The sequence below is a fragment of the Phlebotomus papatasi genome, chromosome 2 (assembly GCF_024763615.1).
Source record: "Phlebotomus papatasi isolate M1 chromosome 2, Ppap_2.1, whole genome shotgun sequence".
Classification (NCBI taxonomy): domain Eukaryota; kingdom Metazoa; phylum Arthropoda; class Insecta; order Diptera; family Psychodidae; genus Phlebotomus; species Phlebotomus papatasi.
Genome location: NC_077223.1, coordinates 46,961,633 through 46,985,748, shown reverse-complemented (window position 1 = coordinate 46,985,748; position 24,116 = coordinate 46,961,633). Strand labels below are relative to the sequence as shown.

The 24,116-nt window shown below is 32.6% G+C and overlaps 1 protein-coding gene across 1 annotated transcript in view; it reads left to right on the top strand.

Moving 5' to 3' along the window:
• The window catches only part of LOC129801346 (uncharacterized), a 51,119-nt gene that overhangs the window by 10,276 nt on the left and 16,727 nt on the right, over positions 1-24,116 (top strand). Inside the window, exons 2-3 of the mRNA XM_055846284.1 lie at positions 17,900-18,982; positions 19,562-20,929. Of these exons, the coding sequence (XP_055702259.1) occupies positions 17,957-18,982; positions 19,562-20,929 (2,394 nt within the window). The 5' untranslated portion in view covers positions 17,900-17,956. The remainder of the gene's footprint in view (positions 1-17,899; positions 18,983-19,561; positions 20,930-24,116) is intronic.

The window sequence follows — 24,116 nt, the reverse complement described above, 5'->3', positions numbered from 1 at the left end:
ACGCACATAAAAATTCTTAAATTTGTTTTATGACATTGTCATACTGTTACAGAATTCCCCTTCAGACTTTGTTTTATATTGTTGATGCACGTTTGAAAAAAGCGATTTTGAATCAACTTCATCTTCCTGAGACTTTTCGTCATGTCCCTACGGATAATTCAATAAACTAATTTTATGTCTCACATAACAGTGGAGAAGATCAGTAGAGATGGTATCACAATTTTCTTTTCAATATACTACAACCTGATTCCTCTCTAGAACTAAGGTTAATATAATAACATAAAATTTAAGTAGTAGTTTAACAACGGTGGCAGCCAAAATCCCGAACGCCAAAATCCCGAAACGGCCAAAATCTCGAAAGCCAAAATCCCGAATGTTCGAAATCCTGAAAGGGATGAAATTATATGGAGGAAAATGTTTAGAATAATTTCCTAAGACACAGAAGATTTCCCTTTGCCTCCAGCAAGCGCGAGTGCAATCGCGGAAGTAGCTATGACACTTTTAAGAATTCGGGATTTTGGCTTTCGGGATTTTGACCCATTCGGGATTTTGACTGAGACCCCTTTAACAAATATGGGCACTCAATAGCGGTCTTCAAACTAAAGGTTTAGCCCAGTTCCCGAAAGTCTCAAAATCATGAATAACAAGCAATTTTATTAGCTTATCAGACTCTAATGGACCATTTACTCTGATTATCCAATCCTAAGTCAAAATTTTCCAAAAAATCTTGACTGATAAGAAATTAGACAAGTTAAGCCATATGGCTAAGTCCTAGGTCTGAACCCTGTAAATGGGTAGAGCACTCGTTCTCTGATGCAAGCGTTCCGGGTTCGAATCCCCTTTAGGTTAACAGGATTTTTTTTCTGGAAGGAAGGTCTACTTCCTTCTTACGAGAAAGTCTAGTTTCTTCATGGAATATTGTGTCAGCATTATTATTTATATTTAACAAATATATCAATAAATTTTATTTAATGAAAAATCATATTTTTAGAAAGGCAGTACAATTTGGACAGTAAATTTATAAATTTAGTACTTCATTTTTATTTGTATATTTTTAATGCTTTAGTTGTATAATTTGGTTCCTTGTGCTCAAAAACAAATTTTGTACTGTATTTGTCAAGAAAAAAGCCATGTCCAACTTGTACCGGCGTATTGTCCAACTTGCAACACTAATTCCAAATTATATCACTTTACCCTATGCGTGTTTTTTCATGATCTGATTAAAAATATAATGAGAGGTTATTAGAGTTTAATCGAAAACTCTAAATTATGTTAACATTTAACAGTTTAACTTGATTTAACAGCTTCAATTTGACGTCAATCTAACAAATTGATAGCATTTAACGTCAATTTGTTACCATATGACTATATGAGTTCACTATTGTTATTGAATCATAATAATTTGAATTTAAAGAAATTAATTATGTCCATAAGCATAAAATAAAATTGCAGATTCATTAATAAATATTAAAAAAAAATATTTTTAGCATTAGTAATAGTAATAGTAATAGTAATATTTATTTAATCACAAAAATAGGGTTCATTCCTCTTACAATTGTGATAAAGAAAAAAGAAAAACAAGTTAAAAAACAGCAGCAAAAAAAAGGAAAAAGAAAAATAAAAGAACAATTTACAATAGTATAAGAAAGGTAAATGAAAATTAAATAAGAAAAAAAAATCCAATAAGTGTTCTCTTAAGATTCAGCCTGAAAAAAGCGTCGGATGCCATCTGCAGACCTACGCAGATCACTTGGAACGGAGTTAAAAATAACTACGCCCTTTACGAATAATGACCGGTAAAGACAGTCACTCCTGACCTTAGGCACTATGAGTCCCCGAACCCTGGCCGAGCCCCCCCTAACCAGAAGACTCGATAGGTACTGAGGACACCCAAATATTAACAAATTAAATAGAAAGAGCACAGCTCTTAAGTTTAAGTGTGAAGTAAGGTCACAGCCAATAAATACATTTCTATGGGGAGTGATATGGTCCCGGCGATTTAAGCCACAGATATACCTGACACAATTATTGAAAGAAACTGTTAGACGACGGATGGTGTCACTATCCGCCGAAAAGAAGAGTTCTGCTCCGTAGTTAAAGAAAGGAAGAAGAAGCGCTCTCGCGAGGAGCAAGCGAGTGTCATAAGGTGTGATGTCCCGGAAGCGTCGAAGGGTGTACAAAGAATAGTTGACCTTACGGCAAATTGATGTGGCATGATCTGACCAAGACAAAGAGGAATTGAAGATTACCCCAAGGTTTTTTACCTGATCAACAAAGGGAATAATTTCTCCGTGAAGGAGTAGAGGATAAAAATCAAAAGAAGCTGTTCTCTTATAAATAACGATGGCTTGAGACTTTTTCGGATTTAAAAGCAAACCATTCGAAGACGCCCAGTGCTCAATATTAGAAAGGTTGGAATTCATATGTTCAAAGGCGCCCAAGGGACTGGTAGGATCACCATCCACATAGATTTGAAGGTCATCTGCATAGAGATGGAATAGGCAATTTATATAATTTTATAAATTTTTTTATTTTTATATAATTTTACTTATATAATTTTCTTCAGATAGAATTTTGTATGACTTTATATGTCTTACGACACTTCTGTGGATTATAGCCACTTTTGGACTATTTTTCCAAAATTCCATCTTCAGCATATTTTTCTGTGTAGAGAAATTCGTTAATATTTGTGTGACTGAAATTAGAGAGTCACACCTTTCATTAACTCTTTCGCGTCCATAGGGTAATGTCATGACTCGGGGAAAAAAGTTTTTTTTGGGTATTTACATTAATTGAAATCTATCTGTTCGTGCACGACATCATAATAGAAGGATGTAAGATTCTTGGCTCATTTTCTCAAGACTCCAGTTAGATTTCAATTAATGTAAATAGCCAAAAAGAAACTTTTTTCCCCGGGTCATATGTGACCCTATGGACGCGAAAGAGTTAAGAGACGACGAGCGCTAGAAATATCCTAATACGAGATGTTTATAAATAATTTCTAGCTTGTCCTAAAATGAGAGATAAATGCGCGGGAATGATGTCACAATTGAAGGAACAAAACCAACTGCTGCACTCAATTTTACAAACTCCAACAAAATCTGGAACAAATCCCAAAAATGCTTTTCGTGCAACAAATTGTTGAATGTCTAGAAAAGAGATTGCAGTGACATATTCAGTTATTAGTTATGCAACACATACAGCAATTTTCTCAATTTCGGAAGTTGATCATCAGCCCATCATTGCTGAAAGAATAAACTGTAAAATAGTGCATTCAGAAAATTTTACGGTGGGATTTATTTATTTTATATTAGAGTCTCACTGAAATTTTCTTGAAGAGGAGAAAGTTCCAACTGAAGGAGAATAATTTTTTACGGCTCAGTAAAAACCCACCGAAATTATTTAAAAAAAAACGCGAAAAAATAAAGAAAAGCAAAGACGTGTGGAATTATTACAAAACATCATCCAGTTCATCGACATACAAAAGAAGTACTCAAATTGTGTGGTTGTCTGGACGACGAGGCGGAATATTGCATTCTTCATCGTGGCTCTCCTGCTCTCAAATCCAAAAAGAAAATGCTTCAACTTTGTGCTTCACTGCCTTCAATATTAACATGTTCCCTCCAAACCACCAATCATTCAGCATTGGAGACTCTTTCTCTTTCTCCATCGCTCCCGCAAAAAAAAGAAGGCCTTCATCTTTAGCATCATCATTCTTTTAACTATTTGGATGATCGACTTTTAACACAAAAGACTCCTAAAAGCCAACTTTTACAGCCTCACTGTGTGTTCATGTTGTTCTCTCAATTCACTTCTCTCTCACTCATTCATGGAGAATAAAAGTTAAATTGTATTCACAATTGTTGCGGAGGTAGAACTTTTGGTTTCTTTCGAGTCATCAAATTTATGTTGCTTACCAGTCAAATCAACACACTCAAAAATTCACTGACAAATTTTATTTCAACATAAAAAATCTCTATTTCAACTTTCTGGTATCTAAACTAAATAAACTCTTATTTGGTATTATGAATTAAATTGTACTCTCCGACTTGAGAACGCAATGTCTTTGGAAATTTAAGATTATGAAATGTAATAAAAAATTATAATGAAAATAAATTTGTTCTGAAGTTCCGAATTTTTAATATTTCAGTGCTGTTGGTAATCTTTAGGATTTTTTAGAAAGATTGGCAAGTAAGACTTTTCAAGGAACCCTACACAGAAAAATATATTTTGTGAAAATGTTCGTAAATGTTTGTGAATTCCTATTGAGGATTTACGAAATTCTTGTAAATCGTATAACCCACAAACAAGCTCGTAAAAGTTTGTACTTTTTTCACAAACATTGTTCGTAACATGATCACTTGACGAGCTTTTTTTGTACTTTTACAAACATTTGTTCGTAAATGTTCGTAAACACACAAAAAATGTTCGTAAAATTTTGTCATTTGTTCGTAAATGTTCTTAAATATACGTCAGATAAACAAAAATTTCGAGCATTTCGTAACTCCCCAATAGGAATTCACAAACTTTTACGAACATTTTTACAAAATATTTTTTTTCTGTGTACTACCAAGGCATTGTAAGATTGAAAGTCTTCGTACTTCATTAATTTATGTTCATGCATATTAGATAATTTTTAGTAAAATGTTTTATTTTATGAGAATTGTGAGACATATTTTTTTCAAAATGATAATATAGAAGTAAACCGCTCACTAGTTCGTTGTACATAGATTAATCACTTATACCCAAAAATGAAATTTTGCTCTACCGAATATATACTAAAAGTAAAAACAATTACTTTGAGTTCTTTGAGTGGATGAAAGATGAGAACCATTCGCTAAATTTCGTGATTTGCTTAGGAGGAAGTGACCACACTTTTGAAAATGGGGCATATTTGAAATTGGGATTTTTAACCTATTTTTAAATAGAGTTGAGCCTTATCGTGATATAATTTAGCTGCACAAACAGATTGAGAAGCTAAATTACATTATGATATGGCTCAGTTCCATTTAAACATAGGAGAAAAATCCCAACTTCAAATGTGCACCATTTCCCCCTACATGAAAATAACAAATTCAATTGATTTTACTCTTAAGATATACTTCGGTCGAGCAAATACTTTATTTCTGGGTTTAAGTGATGAATACCATGTATGATGAACTTTCTATGTATGAGCATTTTCTTTGTATTTAACCCTTTAACGACGAGACACTTTTTACGGACTGAAAATCAACAGTAAAAATTAAACTGAGAAACATAATCAATGCTAAATTTTACATCTAACCTTGGAAAGTCCAACAGAGTCTGATTTGGTGTATTTTGTGCTTCTATGAACGATAGGGACAAAAATAGCCCAAAAATTTAAGTAATTTTTCTGACAATACCAAGGAATAATATTTTTCGCTTTAATGAAAAATATTACGTATGAGTATTGTGGTTTTTATTGCCAAAAGGGTTTTGCTTAAAAAAATTAGAAATATAAAAATTAAATAAAATCAATTATCAATTTGAAAATTTAAAAATTCGCCATTTTTGAGCTTAAATATTTACTACATATCAAATAGCTAGACTTGCAAAATATATTCCGGTATTCCTTGAACATTCTACTTTACAATTATGTACAGGCATAAGAAAAAAATAACTTTAGGTAGTCAGGAAAAATTATTTTCTTTATGGGACGCCGGTGTCCCAATTGTCCTTAAAGGGTTAAAATAATTTCTTATGCGTTTGTATATTATATCAGCTTTTACTATATAAAATTGTTTCGCTTTTAATCGTTAAAAGAAAAAAAATAAGTATAAAACGACTTATCAAATGCATGAGCATAATTTTATTAAGTACTCTGACCATGATTGACTGTGTGTAAACTTGCAAAAACTCATTGAAAATCTACTGCAAATTTGCAATGAAATAATCCAATGAGTCGGTATGTTTTTTTTCCCCTGTCCTTCAATTTGCTGATGACTTCTCCATTGTATTGAAACGCTTTCACAACACCAAGTCCAAAAAATCGCACATTTTTCTCGCAACATTGTGTAATTATTGTGAAGAGGGACATGCAAAAAGGGGGACAATGTGTCGGACTAAGAAGAAAATCTTTGATGATGAGGACAGAGAAATTGTAGGAAGCATTTAGGGTCATTGTCCTATTTCGTTGAATTTCTTGTCACATTTTTTGCCTTACTAATTTTTCTTGAGATCTCTTCTCCATTCTATCTTTTGCTCGATTTCTCGTGGCAACAAAATGCTGAAGAGATGGAATACTTTTAATTTAGCAGCAGGTGCCAAACCGGTGTCTCATGATGGCACACCTCTTATCATCTTTAGAAAAGATGTCAGTACACTCATAAAAATTACAAATGCGAAAAAGAATAAATAATAAATTTAGAGAAGAGATATTAGGATTTTCGACAATAAAGAAACATTATTGGTGCGTATCTTCAGAGACTTTCATCCTCAATGTATGATTTGTCTTCACGTCGACTTCCCTCTTTATTATTCTCAGCATCTTGTTCGTGTCAAGAAACTCTCGGAACAGATTAAGAGTTAAGTGAGGTGACCTTCGAGGTAGAAAGACTCTTGACTTGGACTTTGATGAAGAAATCGAATAAAATTCGATAAAAAGAAGTGGCAAGAATTATATATTTATTATAATATCAAAATGTCAGGTTGAAGCTCCGTTAATTGAACTAGGAGATTCTTGAATTTTGTATTGGCTAAATTGTCCCACAAAAATATTAATGTAGCCTAAAAACATGCTTAGAATCGATTAATTGTGAGATTATCGAATGAGTTGATCGTTTTCTTTTCTATATTCAAATACTTTAGGAAAATAATATCTCTTTTTTCATAGATCATTAAGATCACCAATTGATCATTCGGTTGATAATAGATCTCATGTTTCTCTTTAAAAATACAAAGTATTTAACGTTGTAATAAAAGTTTATCATCAAACATTTTAATTTCAATTTAATAATTGTTTTTTTCTATTTTGATATTTTTAGTTACGTTTGAATTATCGTAAGAAAATGTACTGACATAATTTCTAAGATTGACATTTAATACTATTTTTCAAAGTTAAAAGTTAAGTTAGGTATGTAGAGTCTATTTCTTAACCAATTAAGACAAGTTTGGATTCATTTTAATGGTCTTGGATTCCCGGATAAGTATGAATTAGTTCCAAGAGATTTCTAAACCAACAATATACTGGTTATGAATTAGTATTTAATTTTATACTGAAATTTAACTGTATTGAACAGTATATTAGAATTTTAGGGTATACAGTAGACTCTCTCGCAACCGGGCATATGGGGCAAAAGGTTATCCAAATTATCGAGAGATTTGGGCATTAAAATCATTATAAATTAAACAAAAAGCGCTCAAATTTTAAGAATCACGATAAAACAAGGGGAAATACAGTAGACTCTCTCTCAATCGGGCATATGGGGCAAAATATCATCCAAATTATCGAGAGATTTGGGCATCAAAATCATTATAAATTCCACAAAAAGCGCTCAAATTTAAAGAGTCACGATAAAATAGGAAGAACTACAGCGAATTTGAGCGAATTAACTTCATAATTAAACGTGAAAATCGTCAACAAAATTTTGCGCCCGATTGAAAATCACACCTAAAGAGCCGATTGAACGAGAATCTACTGTAGCATCAAAAAGTCACGAGTTCGAGCATTCCGCATAGTTCAGACGCTTTCCCATTTCATTAAAAATTAAATGTGATAGACTTAAAAAATTCTTTTAACTTGTAATTAACAAAGAATTGATGTTGAAATTAGGGTAAATGTGCCAAATTCCGGACAGCTTACAATTTCGCCCACCTTTTTTGTTCCTCGAATTTCCATGAACTTTTAGATTTTACGTACTCTAGAGATTATACAATGCAAAAGAATAACAAAAAATGTAGCTTCGACAAACCAGATGACGTGAAAAAGATATTGGAAGAATTCCCGAAGGGCAAGGAACTGTGAGAATGAAGATGGCCGAAATAGGGCACCAAACTATGTCTATATTTTTATTCATTTTAAAATGTATTAAGACTGATTTTAGAGTAAATAAAGACGGTAAGCTCTTTACAAGGTTTTCAGCAACATTCTTTCAGAAGAAAGAATAAAAAAATCAATTTGTATTTAAAATATTACATTTCAAACTTGAGACTTTGACGCTTGCATGCAACTATGCCGAAATTTGGCACACTTACCCTATAGTAATATCATTTTTCTTTAAGTTAAGTAATTTAAATTACTTATCCTATTGTACAAATTATCCGATAAACTTTGCAATAAACTAAAATGAAGGAGATTGATCAAAGTAATGTGTAATATGCCATAATGCTGATTATCTGTGTTGGTCAAACTTTTTCTTTCACTCTTAAACGATCATGAGAGAAAATTTTGGACATAGCATTACTATGAATTGTGCTTTGAGTCATCTGAGAAAACTATAGCTAAAAGCTCTTAGTCACTCTCTTGTTGACTTACATCACTCCCAAGTATTTGCACTGTGCTCCTCCCAGTGATAGTATATATGGGGAAATTTATAAAGAAATCAATGGTATTTGCCCATATGAGACACAGATAAGTCTTACAGTTAAAATCGTGTACGCAAAGACAATAAAATTATTGACCTTTTTCCCCCCATTTTCGAAGCGCGATTGCAATTGGAATTTACGGTATTCCTTTGCTGAATGATTCTCCCGGAGATTCTTCTTAACTAATAAATTGTTAATCAACTGTTATATACTCTTAAGATTGCACTAAGAATTTGTACGCGATCCCAAGCTGAAATATACCGTAATTGCTCCAGCATAATGGACATGTAACACTGAAGCTCCTTATACGTATATATCTTCCTCGCGCAATGTGGTATATTTCAGAATGTCCAAGTTTCCGTTTAAGATCAAATTCTAACGGTGGTACTGCAAGTGCAGATGAAACCAATTATAGTATAATCCTGATATTCTAAAACGCCCGTACTCGAAGGTTATTTAATTTCACGAAGAATTTCGAGAGAAACGCATTTCTTTGAGCGATTTCAACACTCTAATTGGAAAATCAGAATCTGATACAAAGATTGATTAGAAACACCTTGAGATGATCCACTTGTCGATCTTTAACTGTATACCTCATGTGGTGAATGCAGAAAAAAAAGAGCACGCCATTGAGGTAGATGATGAAGAAGATGTTAAAGTGTTTGGAAGAATATGCTTTTGCAAGAGTGGAGAATGTATGCCCGGAAAATATTGAATTTCTATTGAATACAAAATCGTGTAAATTATTTTAGCCATAAGAGAGTCCAACAACCAGTTCAACTTGATCAGCAATTTTAGGTCACACGGCAATATCATAAACCGTATATGTAGCAAAGAATTTTGAGCAATAAAATTGCTGAGTTAGAAGAAGGCAATCGCAAGAGGTATTCAGAAATTCCACAGTAAGAAAATAACAAAATGCAAAAACCCAGCCATTTCTCCATTCTCAGCAAGATACGGTGAAAATGTGAATAATTCTTATGAATGTGAGTGGACCCAAACGTGTCGAGAGAGCTCTTATGCGAATTAGTGTTCTTTTCCTTTACCAACCGAATCCATCCATTCACAGAAACAGCTCAAAAGGGATGGTCATACCAAGGTTTGATGTACTATCTTTTGACAAGGTGAAATCTTATTTAATATTTTCTGTTAAAAAAGTCCTTTGTAAAAGAAAATAATTTAAGTGTTAAGCACAAAAAACTATATTTCAGATTTTGGGTTCGCAAAAAAATTCTATGGGGATAATTTTATTTAATCACCATCATTGCACGAACTATTACTCAGACAGAGCAATAATATTATGTCCTTCGATTTTGAGTGTGATATATACAGTGGTAGCCAAAATAATAGGACCACCCCTGCAAAAACCATTATTTTATCCTTTGTATATTTTTTTATTCCGAATCGTTCAAATAATGACAGACCGCGGTAGATAGGATACTCAACATTTTTTCTTGGAAAAGAGGAAAAGATTAAAATTTAAACACTGAAAAATATATTACATGCACATTTTAGGATATTCATAAAGTTTGATAGGGACATTGTACCGTTTAAATATGTGGTAATTTTAAGAAGTTAGAAGTTTTTAAACCGCTCAATTTGACCGGTCTTGGTAAGTTTAGTGTTAGAAACTTTAGCTTTAGAAAAGAAATATTTTTCTATTTTTCTTCTAAACATACTAAGGTATCCTCAATTTTTCTACGTCAAAAAATTTATAAATTTTTAATGTACTTCAAAAAATATATTGCAAATTAGCTCCAAGTCGATCCCAATAGTAGGAAAAAATTCCAAATACGTGTCACTAATCCCGGTATGCCACTAATCCAAATGTCGTTAATCCCAAGAACCCCTGTAGGGGAGACTGGGGCAAAAAGTCACAAATTGAAAATTTGAAAATTCAATATCTTCCAAGATAAAAGAGATAGTGGTTTAAATTTTTTTCCATAGATGGCCTCCATAGACCTTCTTCAATGTCGTAAGCTTCTTAGAATTCGAACAAGGAATTTATAAAATAAAAATAAAACATATTAAAAGTTTTACCCCATTTTTGAAATATTATCCTTACAGTAAATATCAATTTTGACCTACTTATTTTCCAAAATACTGGTAAATATTTCCTAAATGATTTGGATTCTTTGAATACGAAACCACTATTTATTTTAGAATTTTACAAAAATTCTTTTGTAAAGAAATCCTTTTATTAAAAATGACCACTTGGGGTAAAAAGTAACAAAAGGAATGGAGCAAAAAACTAACAAAGACCGAAGAAATTTTGGATGTCTTACGGCGAGAAGAAACGTCATTACGATGTCTCGCCGCTTTTTGTTTGCATTGATCAAACGATTAGCAGTCTTTTGTGTGTTTTTTCCTAAAATAGCTTGAAAAGTGCTTTTATCATTTAGACAGAGAAAACTGTGTTTTAAAAAGGTGGAGAGGAAAAATTTCCTATGAAAATATGTCCACCTAGGTATTTTTTTTTAATTTACGAAATCCCGTAATAAAGCAAATCCAAATGTGATAATATCCCATACCTGGTACGCCTGGTACTATTTTCCCCAGCATTTTTGAAAATGGTAACAAAATTACCTTTTAGAAAGCAGCTCGATAAATGTATTTCCTTATAAAATAGAGAAAACTGACTTTCACAAAGTTGTAGAGCAGTAAACTTCCTGTAAAACTGCACTAATTAGAAATTTCTGAGGCGCTAGAGTAGCTTGTAAAAAAATAAAATATCCGTTTTGTGACTTTTTGCCCCAGTCTCCCCTATATATTAAATCTTGATTTATTCCTATAAGAATGGACTTTCAAATGTCAAGATTATACGACTCTCGAGAGCACGTTTTGCGATCGATTAAGTGCAAGTATAAATTGATTTAGAACCCATTGAAACCAGTATTTAACTGGAAATTAGTCGATGGTTTATTTTTGCCTGATAATTACTTAATATCTGATTGGTAATTCTTATACATTATTAAAAGAAACTAGGTTCATCTTTTTAATTTACCGGTTTAAGTTAGTAGTGAATCAGTAATAATTTAACTATTGTTAATATTATACTGGGCCAAAAAAAGAACTTTTATCACAAATAATTTTCTTTGATACCTTACGTCTTAAAATTCCAACTTTGTGCAATATTCTGTTGTATGAATAGCACTTTAGATGTAGCGAAAATTTTCCCACAGGATGAAAGAAGAATGTGTGTGTTTTTTTAAAAATTGTTTTATGTCACATTTTGCAAAAATCTATCAGAAGCATGGGCAGAAATTTTTCATTCAATCTCGTATGCGGAAATAGGTGTCATTTAAATGATTGACTTAATTTGAGCTTTCTTTGCAATTTCGGTTCAATTTTAGACACTCTGCCAGACTAGATAAATGGCATAAGATAAATGCGACGATTCACCCGATGTGTATATCTCCTTAATTGTGTGAAATGAATAAAAAAAAAGAGAGAATTTTGTACAGTTCGTTAGGCGGAAAACAGAAAGTGAAAGAAATACGATTATTTTAAAGTTACGTGAATTGTTTCAAGGTGATTTTTCACCTCGTTTGTGATTCCTGGCGGAGAGTGCAAAGAAATTTTACATGGTAGGAGGCAATGTACGGATGTCTTCGTCACATCCTGAACTCTATTCCATCTAGAACGCCCATATATTGACTCACCTTACTTAATCACTCTATGTTGTTGTTAACATTGTACATGGATAGTAACAAGGGAGGTTTGAACACCAATTTATGGACGAAGAATTTTAATAACAAACTTCATGCCCTCATTGGTTTCTGTGTAGAGATATCGTTTTTTTTCTTCATTTTATAGATTTATAATTATTGATTTGGAAAGCATTATTACGTCTTCGATTTTCTTTGTTGCTGGTAATTTTAACGATTTTGTATTATGCCATGCCATTTACGTGTTTCTTATTATTATTTATTTCACTATTCATAATCGTAAAATAATTTATGGACTGAATTCAATTGAAAATTCTGCACAATTAAATAAGAATATTTCTTTTGTTTATTAACTCTTTCCAATTAATAACATGGGAAAGTGTCTCTTCCAAAGATAACTTCCAGACAGTTAATTTTTTCTACAATTATATTGAATTTCCGATATGCTTAAATATATATTAACTTTCATTTTTCAGAAGATGCGCTTAATATACCATTAAATATATTAAAGTTATGCAAAATAAAAAACATAGAACTTGTCCCTTTCGAAAGAAGCACGAATAGTAATAAATGCAGTAATGAAGAACGGATTTTTCTTACAAAAAAATCATGTAACACTCTCTACGAATTAAACATTAAATGAATTATATAAGGCTCATTAAAAGGTTTACTTATGCTTGGAAAATGATTTAACATCTCTTACCCCATTTTCAAATATCTTAAATGCATGTGAATATTAACAGGCCGGAAAGTCTACGACTTGAGCAATATTCTCATGCAAATTGAACAAAAAGTTTGCAATTTTTTCAATACCTATACCACGATTTAGAGTGTTTTTTAATTGATTACTGTCAAGGAGGATCCAATTCTTTGTTCTTCAGAAAAGTTTTACCATTTTTATTTTATGGTTTAGACATGAATCATTTCATTATGATTCATCTATAAATCCCATCAAATTTCTTCTTCAAAATTTTGCAACTTATTGTTGTTTAGCAAAGTTTACAAATGATCATCAATTCGAGAAAATATATAATTTTCAATGAAAATATTGCATTAAATTATATCATCTTTTCAAACAACAAAACAATCTTATTGTAGATGTATTACATATTACCTATAAAAACTTGCCAAATTTCCCATTGTGCTTAGTTTGAAAAAGTTTCATACAATGCTTTTCTCAGCTAAATTGGGATCATCATTCAATCACAATCGAATTCATTAATAAATTTCTAAGACGTTTAATATGATTACAGCAGCTGCGATTTTCTTTGAATATGTTGCTGATAATTTGTATATTTAACTTATAAACAGTTCATAACAGGACTGCTTCTATAATTCGAATTGGATGATTTTACAGTTAATTTGACAAATTTGTTATTGTTATGTTTTAAATATTGGTCCAAAGGACATATCGTGTCCTAGAGACCTTTTATTTTCATACTTATACTTTTTGCGAGAGACCTACAGTAGAACCTCGCTATAGGCCATCGCTCTATAGTTCACAATTTATCGACCGTTGATTTCAAAACACTGATTTTAAGTTAGGCTATGTTTTTTAGTGCGCGACATGCAATGTTGTCATAATTATTTTAATATTTTTGGCAAACTTTATTGAGTAGTTGTGATAATTGTGATCCATAATGAAGAGAGCGCGGACAAGTACCACAATCGTAAAGAAAGTGGAAACCGTAGAGCAATTTCATTACTAAAAGTCGTTGATAATTTAAAAAAAAATGACATGGACTATATAGTGCGACCCAAGTGTCAAATCTGGAACCAAATATGGCTTATAGCGAGGCTCTACTGTATACCCGCATATTTATTGTATTTAATGACAAAAATATGGTTCATCCTCCTTACAAATGTGTGATAAAAATAAAATGAAAAAAAGGGGTGGTAAAGCGTGACAGATTTATCGAAGTACTTCAAAAGTACTTTCGCACCATTTACCTATATTATATTAAAGTCCTTTCATGGTTCAATTTGTGAGAAAAAAATACTGTTCACGAGTTCAAGGATTTTTCTTATCAATCTTTCACGAGTTTTTCTCATTTGGGAATTTTTTCTGTTTACTGGTCCATAAGCGATTTGAAAGACCAAAAGAGTGATATAATTTAATTTCGAATAAAAAATAGTTGTTGTTTATGAAGCAATTCATTACCAGATCACAACCGATTGGAATCTTTTCAAGCTTTGTCAGGAATTCCAAGACCTTTCCAATGGGTCCAAACATGATAACATTCGGTTGAGAAATACCCTTGTAGATCCTTTTTGGAACTTGATCTTGAAAACGTTATAAAAAAAGATTCAATGATGTTTTCGAATAAGGATGAAATTTCCGCCTATAAGCTCTAAAAAAATCGTACGATATGTTTTCGAACAATCCCAAAAACATGATTTTGAAAACATGAAAGGACAGGGGGGGTCATTCCTGAATTTAGGAACTAAGAGTCTTCTAACCCTGGCCTAAATAATATTTATATTAGTATTTCATATATATATAATACATCCTGTAAAATTCAGATGTGCTCTATTCATGAAATGACCTTCAATATGAGACGCTCAGAGCAAAAAAACTCTAAGTTGAATGCATTTTCCTATTAAAAGAGCGTTTGTTTTTGCTCTAAGCTTCTAAATTGAAGTGAGTATATCCGAATTTCGGAGTATCACAAGATCCTCTCAAAATTTGTAATCTTTAAAAAGTCTTTGCGACTTATTTTAAAATTAAAGGAAACTTTAGGACATTAATTTATTGCAGTTTATGGCCCAAAGACTTTAGCTTATTCTCGGGAATAATTAGCCTGTAAAATTTGGCAGTAAAGATTGATCCTAAACTCTCGTACGCTAAGACCTGAAATAGTCTTAAGCTGATCCTCGAGAATATTTAGCCTGTAAAATTTGACTTTCTGGTAGGTAAAACCGACGATGAGACTTTTATTCTGCTGTTTCAGGACAAAATTGTACTTCCAGTGAGCGTCGGTGAGGTAGTTTAATCTAAAATTAAAACAGATTGGAAACAACAGTTGGGAGCTATTAATGAACAAATCACAAAAATTATCACTAACAATTTTTCTGTCTTTTTTCTCTGCAAAACGGCTTGATACTGTAGTGATAATTTTGTAAGTGTAGTGATTTTTTAGAATGTAAAATTTGACAGCAAAGAGTTATCCCAAAATTTCATATACTCAGAGATTAGGATCATTGATTAGAAATTCTTTGCATAAATTTCCTTTGTATAATGCGTTACTGCAAAATTTTATAGGCTAAATATTCTCGAGGATCAGTCTGAGTATTTAGACCCTAAAGTGGGTTTCGGACTAAAGGTTTAGCCCAGTTCCCGAAGATCTCAAAATCTTAAATAGCAAGCAATTTTATTACTTTATGAGAACTTAATAGGACATTTATTTTTAAAATCATTCAATCCTAAAGTAGATTTTTCCAAAAAAATCGTGAATGACAAGAAATTAGAGCAGTTAAGCCATATGGCTAAGCCTTAGGTCTGAAGCCCGTATAAGGGCTTAGGATAATCGTTTAGAGGTCTCTAGCATAAATTTCCTTTAACTAATCCTTTACTGCCAAATTTTAAAGGCTAAATACATTGTCGAGAATTAGCTTGAATCAATTTGGAATTTTAAAAAAATTAACACTTCGAAGATATTTTTAACGATGAATACGAATCAAATTCTAAAGGTTAATATGTACAGTATTTAGAAATTCATAATTTTAATATCAAATTTAGGTGACCAAACAGGTTATATATTGGATGAGTTCATATATTCTGTCAGTAGAAGAGGTCGAAAGTTTGGAGTGGTATATCTCAGCTCCTGATGAACATATTTGGATGAGTGAACTATTGTTGGAAAGCTTTGTTCATTAGCTTTTAGAATATGGTATACTTAATCTGCTATGGATAAACCATGGTCATCCAGAACCATTTATGTCGAAGAAGACACTTTTTGCAGCGTCATTTTTGACCATCTACTGCTGGGACCAGGAGTGACCCACAATTCTCGCACATGGACTATTTGTTAGAGTAACTCAAAGGGTATAATTTGTGGAAGAAACTTTTTTTTTGGACATCTTACTTTTTTTTTATTCATCGACTTTTGCAAGAATTTTGAAGTGTTAAACGCAAGGAAAAAATTACAGAAATCCTAAAAGAGTGGTTTCTGGAGGGGAAGGATAGACGTGGGGATGAAATTGATGTGATATTTGGATTCCTTGGATCAACTTATGGGGGAGTACTTAGAACATTCCAAGTCGATATCTTCATTAGTTTGTCCAGAAAATGAGATAGAAGGATTTCTGTCATTTTTTTCTATGCGTGTAAAATGTTAAAATTCTTGCAAAAGTCGATGAATAAAAAAAAAGTAAGATGTCCAAAAAAAAAGTTTCTTCCACAAATTATACCCTTTGAGTTACTCTAACAAATAGTCCATGTGCGAGAATTGTGGGTCACTCCTGGTCCCAGCAGTAGATGGTCAAAAATGACGCTGCAAAAAGTGTCTTCTTCGACATAAATGGTTCTGGATGACCATGGTTTACTCATAGCAGACTTCATATACCAGATTCTAAAAGCTAATGAGCCAAGCTTTCCAACAATAGTTCACCCATCCAATTATGTTCATCAGGAGCTGAGATATACCACTCCAAACTTTCGACCTCTTCTACTGACAGAATATATGAACTCATCTAATATTATTTGAAAATCATATTTTCTATTCCCTTCATGGTTAACTTTAGTTCCAGGGGGGTGACATTAGCTCTGAAAAATGCGACCGGTTTTAGTGTAATTTTTTCCCTGTTTTCGTACACATTTCACGAGATATCTCCAAAACTACATAGGTTGCCAATTTAGGGTTTTCGATTGCCTCTTCGTTATTAAATTGTCTTTTATTTTGTATTAGTATTTTTAGCTAATTCATTCTACAATGACAGAAAACAGCTAATAAACTCAAAAGGCTTTTCGGCTCGCTAGAAACATATGGGACACATAGGAAATGTCATACCCCTGTTTAGTTCTGTAAGAGTCATAAGGATTATAATTTTCAGTTAGAAATTTGCAGAATATATAAAATATATATACCATTCCTCGCAATGCGGTTTTTCTGATCAAAACAAGATTTTATACTATTAACTATGATATTATATGATCTGTATATAAAAGTCGAATAATTCTACAAGTAGGATGAATACTTCGATAATGGAGTCAAGAAAAGCAAAGGTTTTATTATTACATAAAATAGGATGCGAGAACTAAATTTTATATAGAATATCTAAAAATGTTTTAAGGTATGAAAATGTAGAGTAAAATTAAAAATTATCTTTTAAAATGAATATGATGTTGGAAAAATCTGTGGGAGAATTTTGTTTGGTGTAAAAAGCAATTTATTGGTACAACTGTGTATCCGGATAGGAATATAGTGGAAGCTTTAATGTCTTTTTTTTTATTATCTCAGATATACTGCTTTAGATGATTGTGTAAATTATACCAACTTCTTTTCCGAAAGTCTATTTGTATGCAAATATCACGGTGATCTCTCTATCTTTTAATGTATAACAATAATGTTATTAAGATATGAGGAATCTTGTGTGGCATCTCAGCCAATTAATAGAGCATGTTCTCTCTTCAATTCTCCCATCGCAACATCTCTAATGACTTGCATGTTTTGATGGTTTCTTTACAGGAAGATGACACTGTAGTGAGGAAAAAAGCAGGGTGCAATAAGAGCAATTGCCCAATAATGTCATCAACATCATCATCTACATGTCCGTGTTTCGTGCAGAACGCATGGAAGAAAGATCTCTGTTCCAACTGCTTCAAGTCCAAGGATGAGCACACTAATTTGTCCACGATGAAATCAATTAAGATTCCACCGTTGAACGGAACACCACCCAAGGGGATAATGCGACCAATTGGTGGGAAACGCAAGAAGAATAAGGTGAGCTTTCCGAAAGAGCTGAGTCAGGTGATTGGATTTGGTGGAGATTGGATAGATTCGGACACGGATTCAGATGCTGAGACATTGGACAGTCCTGTACAGAGTGAGGATCACTCACCAGTATACGATGACAATGATCATGATCTTCAGCGCCTTACTAAAACCAATACTGACTTCAATATGAACAATGGGAATCTTTTGGGGGATCCTGAGGTGAATATCAAGAGATCATTTGCTGCTCTAAAGCTGGGAACACCTCAGCGCGATAGTGATGGCAAAAAGCAAACCCTGAAAATTTCAGTAACACCATTCAGTGCATCAAATAAAGTTAATGAGATTAAACAACTATTTGGCTCATCCAAGATGACTGAGAAAAAAACCGACACCACAAACATTATCATCAAGACAACACCTAAAAAATCAGAAGATGATGATACACCTGCCATTGTGTCAGTATCGGAAAAATCTCTACTTGAGGAGATCTCAGAGACATTGGAGAAAAATGAATTTGGGAAGGAAACTTCCAACTTGTTGCAAAATAAGAAGGAGGAAGCTAATTACAAATCCTCAGATTTATCTGTGAGACTGGAGATTAAGAATTCGCTAAATAAGGTGCTAGGTGATAACAAACGCCCAATTTCTCGTCATGTACCTGTGGCTAAAGATCAACCCAAACCACGTGTGCCTATTTATGCCAAGACCACCGATACAGACAGCAATTCGTCGGATGTTGAGAATGGCATATCTGAGTACTATGATGTTGTGGAGACTACAACAGTATCATCTGGCAGCTACGAAAATGTCCCAGATGGCGAGGAGGGTGTTAAGGTAAGGATAGGATGTCTTTTAACCCTTTAACGACGAGACACTTTTTCTGGACTGAAAATCAACAATAAAAATTAAACTGAGAAACATAATCAATGATAAGTCTTACATCTAACCTTGGAAAGTCCAACAGAATCTGATTCGGTATATTTTGTGCTTCTATGAACGATAGGGACAAAAATAGCCCAAAAATTTAAGTAATTTTTCTGACAATACCAATAAATAATATTTTTCGTTTTAATGAAAAATATTACGTATGAGTATTGTAGTTTACATTGCCAAAGGGATTTTGCTTAAAAAAAATTGGAAGTATAAAAAATAAATAAAATTAATTATGAATTTGAGAATTTAAAAATTCGCCATTTTTAAACTTAAATATTTATTACATAGCAAATAGCTAAAGACTTGCAAAAAATATTTTAGATTCCTTCAACTTTCTACTTTACAATTATGTACAGACATAAGAAAAAAATAACTTTAGATAGTCAGGAAAAATTATTTTCTTTATGGGACACCGGTGTTCCAATCGTCCTTAAAGGGTTAATTTTTTCACATGTTTCTAACATGTTTGAATTTATTCAGGTAACAGTGACCGAGGACAAGAAAAAGACTTCCGGTGAAGTGAAAGCCCATGCTCCAAGTCGCACCTCCTTCTTCTCTAGTCAATTTATCACGGACATGTGTCTTTCCACAAAACCCGTATCGCAGCATCTCAAGAAGCGTTCTGAGATGTACAATCTGTCGGATGGAAGCTACATCACTGGGAAAATTACATCAGATGGATTGATAGTAACCAAAACATCTTCAGAAGATGCCCTAGACTCCACTGGATCAAGCTTCGACAGCAGCAGTGACGAAGAGATGTCTTCAATCAACCGCAGTGAGTCCGACAGTGGAATTGTGGCGAATGAGTATCAAAATGTTGAGGCAGAGTCTCGTCTGGATGTACGAACTACTCCCACAACATCTTCCGGAACTACAACCACACCATCTTCCACGGATTATGAGGTGATTGAAGTCCAAGGAGAATCTGGACGAGATGATGTGTTTAGTGTTGAAAAGAGCCGAGAATTGGCCGGTGAACCCGATGGTAGTTCAGATCCGGACGTTAATGGTGAAGCCCCTGCTCTGCCCACGTCACCACCGCCCAATGTTGAACCACGTTCGCTATTTTTGCACAGCCTGCAGAAGCACTTGGCAATGGAGAAGCCAAAAGTGCCAAGTAAACCGGCCGTGAATGTTGTCAAGACTTTCACGAAGAAGCCTCAAGCGAGTGTAGCACAGCAGCAGGTCATTCTCCAGCTACAATCAGTCATAAAGTCGCCAGAGGAGAAAGCTACACTTGCAAAGCAGGACAGCAGTGACCCCGGAAAAGTACCCAAGAAGGGTAGAGCACCTAATCCACCGCCATCTCCTGTGAGTGAGACCAAAAAAGATGCTGCCAGAATCACCAAAATGACTCCCAAAAAGGATATCATTGAACCCACAAAAATTGAAGAGCCCGCCAAAAGTACAGATTGCCAGAAAGTTCTGCCAATGGAACAATCTCCAACACTCTACACGAGAAATCCCTCAGCTGCCCTCAAATCCACAAGTCCTGTGGTCCGAGAGAAGGACAAGCGTGAACGTGCCACAATTAATCCCAAATTTCGCAGTCTTAACTCTCTAAATTCCCACAACTATTACAATGAGAAACAACGGCCATCAACCCCTGAACCTGCACCAAGGAAGAGTTTGTCCCTATCACAGGACAATTTGCTGATGGATAAGCCCAAAAAGGCCAAATTCTCCATTAGAAAATTCCTCAGAATGGGCTCCAGTAAGACTCTCGAAGACGCTGGTACAAAGAGAAGTGGGATTTATGAAGAACTCCCAGGAACTGCCATGCAGACAAAACCACGCCTGGTCATCATACATCCCATTGATATCAACACATCTGGAGTTGAAGTTGTAAGTACAACATTTATAACTTTGTAGAGCGCCTACACTTGAGAGAAATCCGAAAAAGTTGAAATAACATTTAGGAAAAGTTTATTTTACCCTGCAGTTTTGATCCGAATTTGGTGTAAATATTATGCTTTTTAGATGTATTAGGAGTTGTTAAAGTAACCTTTTTTCATGTTAATTTTACCCTTAGAAAGGTATAAAATTAACATTAAAAAATGTTGATATATTTTTACACCTAAAAAGTGTTAAAGTAATGAGGAAAAAAAGTTAATCGCACCCCTGTTTTTTTCTCAGTGTATTCCAACATTTTACTCTATTTTTTTAATTTTTACTAAACATGAGTTTTAAAATTCTAAGTTATTGGATTTATATTTGACTCCTGATATTTCGGAATCATTATTTCGATAAAATATTAAGTAGTTAATATAATTTAATTAATTAAATCAATTTGATGAGCTCTATTATTTCAGTTGTCCTATACCTGAATCATACATTTCCGCTTCTTAAAACTTTCTTTTTAGTTATGAATCTTTTGCAAAATGTTTTTCAATCCTATATAAAATTTATTGGGAAGATACGGGACAATTTATTTCAATCCTAAAAATATGCACAGCCACGCATCGATAAGACTTTTCACTAAAACATCTATCAAGTCTTAATGCCACTATGATCAATACAATAGAAGTGAAACTTTGCATATGACACCGAGTGTGAATGATTAATTTTACTTGCAAATCTTACTTACTTTTACTTTTAGTACTAAAGTGTTAACTGGTGTGATGAAATTTATTTTAGGATAAATGACAAATTAGTCAAATAATGCTAATTTTAGCTAAAAAAGTTAGCTAATTATTATTATAAATAGTGGGCTTTTCATTAAAAACATGCAAAGGGGAAGACCACTGTAGAAATATACAGGGTGGATGAAAAAATGCAACAAACTAAAACGCTATTAGGGTAGAATCACCACTTCTCGCCAGTGCCCTACTTTTCGCCACTTATATTGAAATCGCATTTTTCCACTATTTATGAAATAAATTAGCTATAAAATTATTTGTATTTCTACTGCTGCTACTTATAGAGTCAAAAAACACTATTTTTTTGTTTTGAATTTAAGTGTTCGAGCATTTTTTAGAACAATATTTTAATCAAGTGAATAGAATCCAATATTTCTTACCAAATATGCCAAGTGTCATGAAACTTTTATCGAACAAAATTAATATTTTCGGATAAACATTTTATCTATTGAACATTTAATTACATTCGACGAATTCATAAAATTTATATTTAGTTAGTTAATATTTCATTTTATATTACTTTTATGTAAAAATTAGCCATGGCGGAAAGTAGTAATATTCTGAATTTGATTTACCACCTGTCGCCATTGCTTTTCAATAGGCGACGCTGACTTCATTTCATAGATTGTCAGTTGTCAAATCTGTTTGTTTACTTTCTGCAGTAATCTAATAATTAAATTTCTCCAACAAAAGTGTAGAAAAATAACTTAAAGTGAGTAATAATAAGGTGATAAGGGTTATTTTCATAACATTGCCTAAAACAATCCAGTTTGGACCTTTCCAAGTAGATGGCGAGAAGTGGTTACAAAACTGGCGAAAAGTGGTTATTTTTGCATTGTTATAAAAAAAATCAGTTTTTTAAAGTAGTTCAGTGTTAAATTAGAGGACTCTTGTTTTGACGAATTTAGACCCAATACATCCAAGTAACTTTGTGTCAAATTTGAGTTATCTTATAATAAGGGGCCAAAATTTATAATAAAGTTTATTTTACTTTTTCCTAAAAGTGGCGATAAGTGGTTACGCCACCCTATCCTAATTTTATATCTTTTTTGAATTAAAGATAAAATGGTAGATACATCAAAATTTTAGAATATTATCAATTTTGTTCAATACATACATGTAGCACGGTTAGAGTAAAAAGTTTAAATATAGTGAAATCACGTATTGCAAGAGTCATAACTACATTCCGTATAAATTTTATTTTATATTCCAAAGTTTTATGGAAGTCCCTGGAAAATCAAACATCTGGCGATGCTGCTATTCCGCGAATATTCTGTTTTTTGAATTAAAGATAAGGGTGTTTAATTTGAAACTTTCTTCAATTGGAAATTTTTCACAACTCCTAAAAGGAAAGCAGCTTTTTTTTATTAGTTAACATTAAATTATATTTATTTTTAATATTACTAATATATATCACAATATGATTGATTCTTTGCGCTTTACTGTGTTATCACACTTGCACATTAAAATTTTAATATGATTCACATTAATTGTCGCTGGCGAGAGTCCAAATGTGTAATTTGTGTATTTGAATAATTTTATATTCAAAATTTGATCTATTTGTTGATAAAAAGGTAGACTTGGTCCGCAAAATTTGATATAAATTGATTTATAGCATTAATGTGAAAAATTAATGCGATTTTCTCTTTAATTTTTTAATGTGAAAAATATTTATGCTTTAGATAAATTTAAACTTATTTTTGCAGGCCAAGTCCACTTCTTTATCAATAACTAGAAAAACCCCAAATATTAAGTGATTCAAAGACACAAATAACATATTTAGACGCTCACAAGCGACAATTAATGTGAATCACATTAAAATTTTAATGTGCAAATGTGATAACGCCGTTAGATAAATCTAAAATACATTAATATTGATAAATTTTAATTTAAAAATCCTGTTTAGTTACACAGAAAAAAAAATCGTAAAATGGTTCGTAAATGTTTGTGAATTCCTATTGAGGACTTACGAAATGCTCGTAAATCGTATAACTCATAAACAAGTTCGTAAAAGTTTATACTTTTTTCACAAATATTGTTTGTAACATGATCACTTAACGAGCATTTTTTATACTTTTACAAACATTTGTTCGTAAATGTTCGCAAACATACAAAAAATGTTCGTAAATTTTTTTCATTTGTTCGTACATTTTTGTTTGTTTTTTTGCAATTTTTTTTGTGTGTTTACGAACATTTACGAACAAATGTTTGTGTATAAACACACAAAAAAATGTTCGGAAAATGTTGTCAATCCTTTGTAAATTTTTGCAAAGAACAAACAAAAATGTACGAACAAATGACAAAAATTTACGAATATTTTTTGTATGTTTGCGAACATTTACGAACAAATGTTTGTAAAAGTATAAAAAATGCTCGTCAAGTAATTATGAACA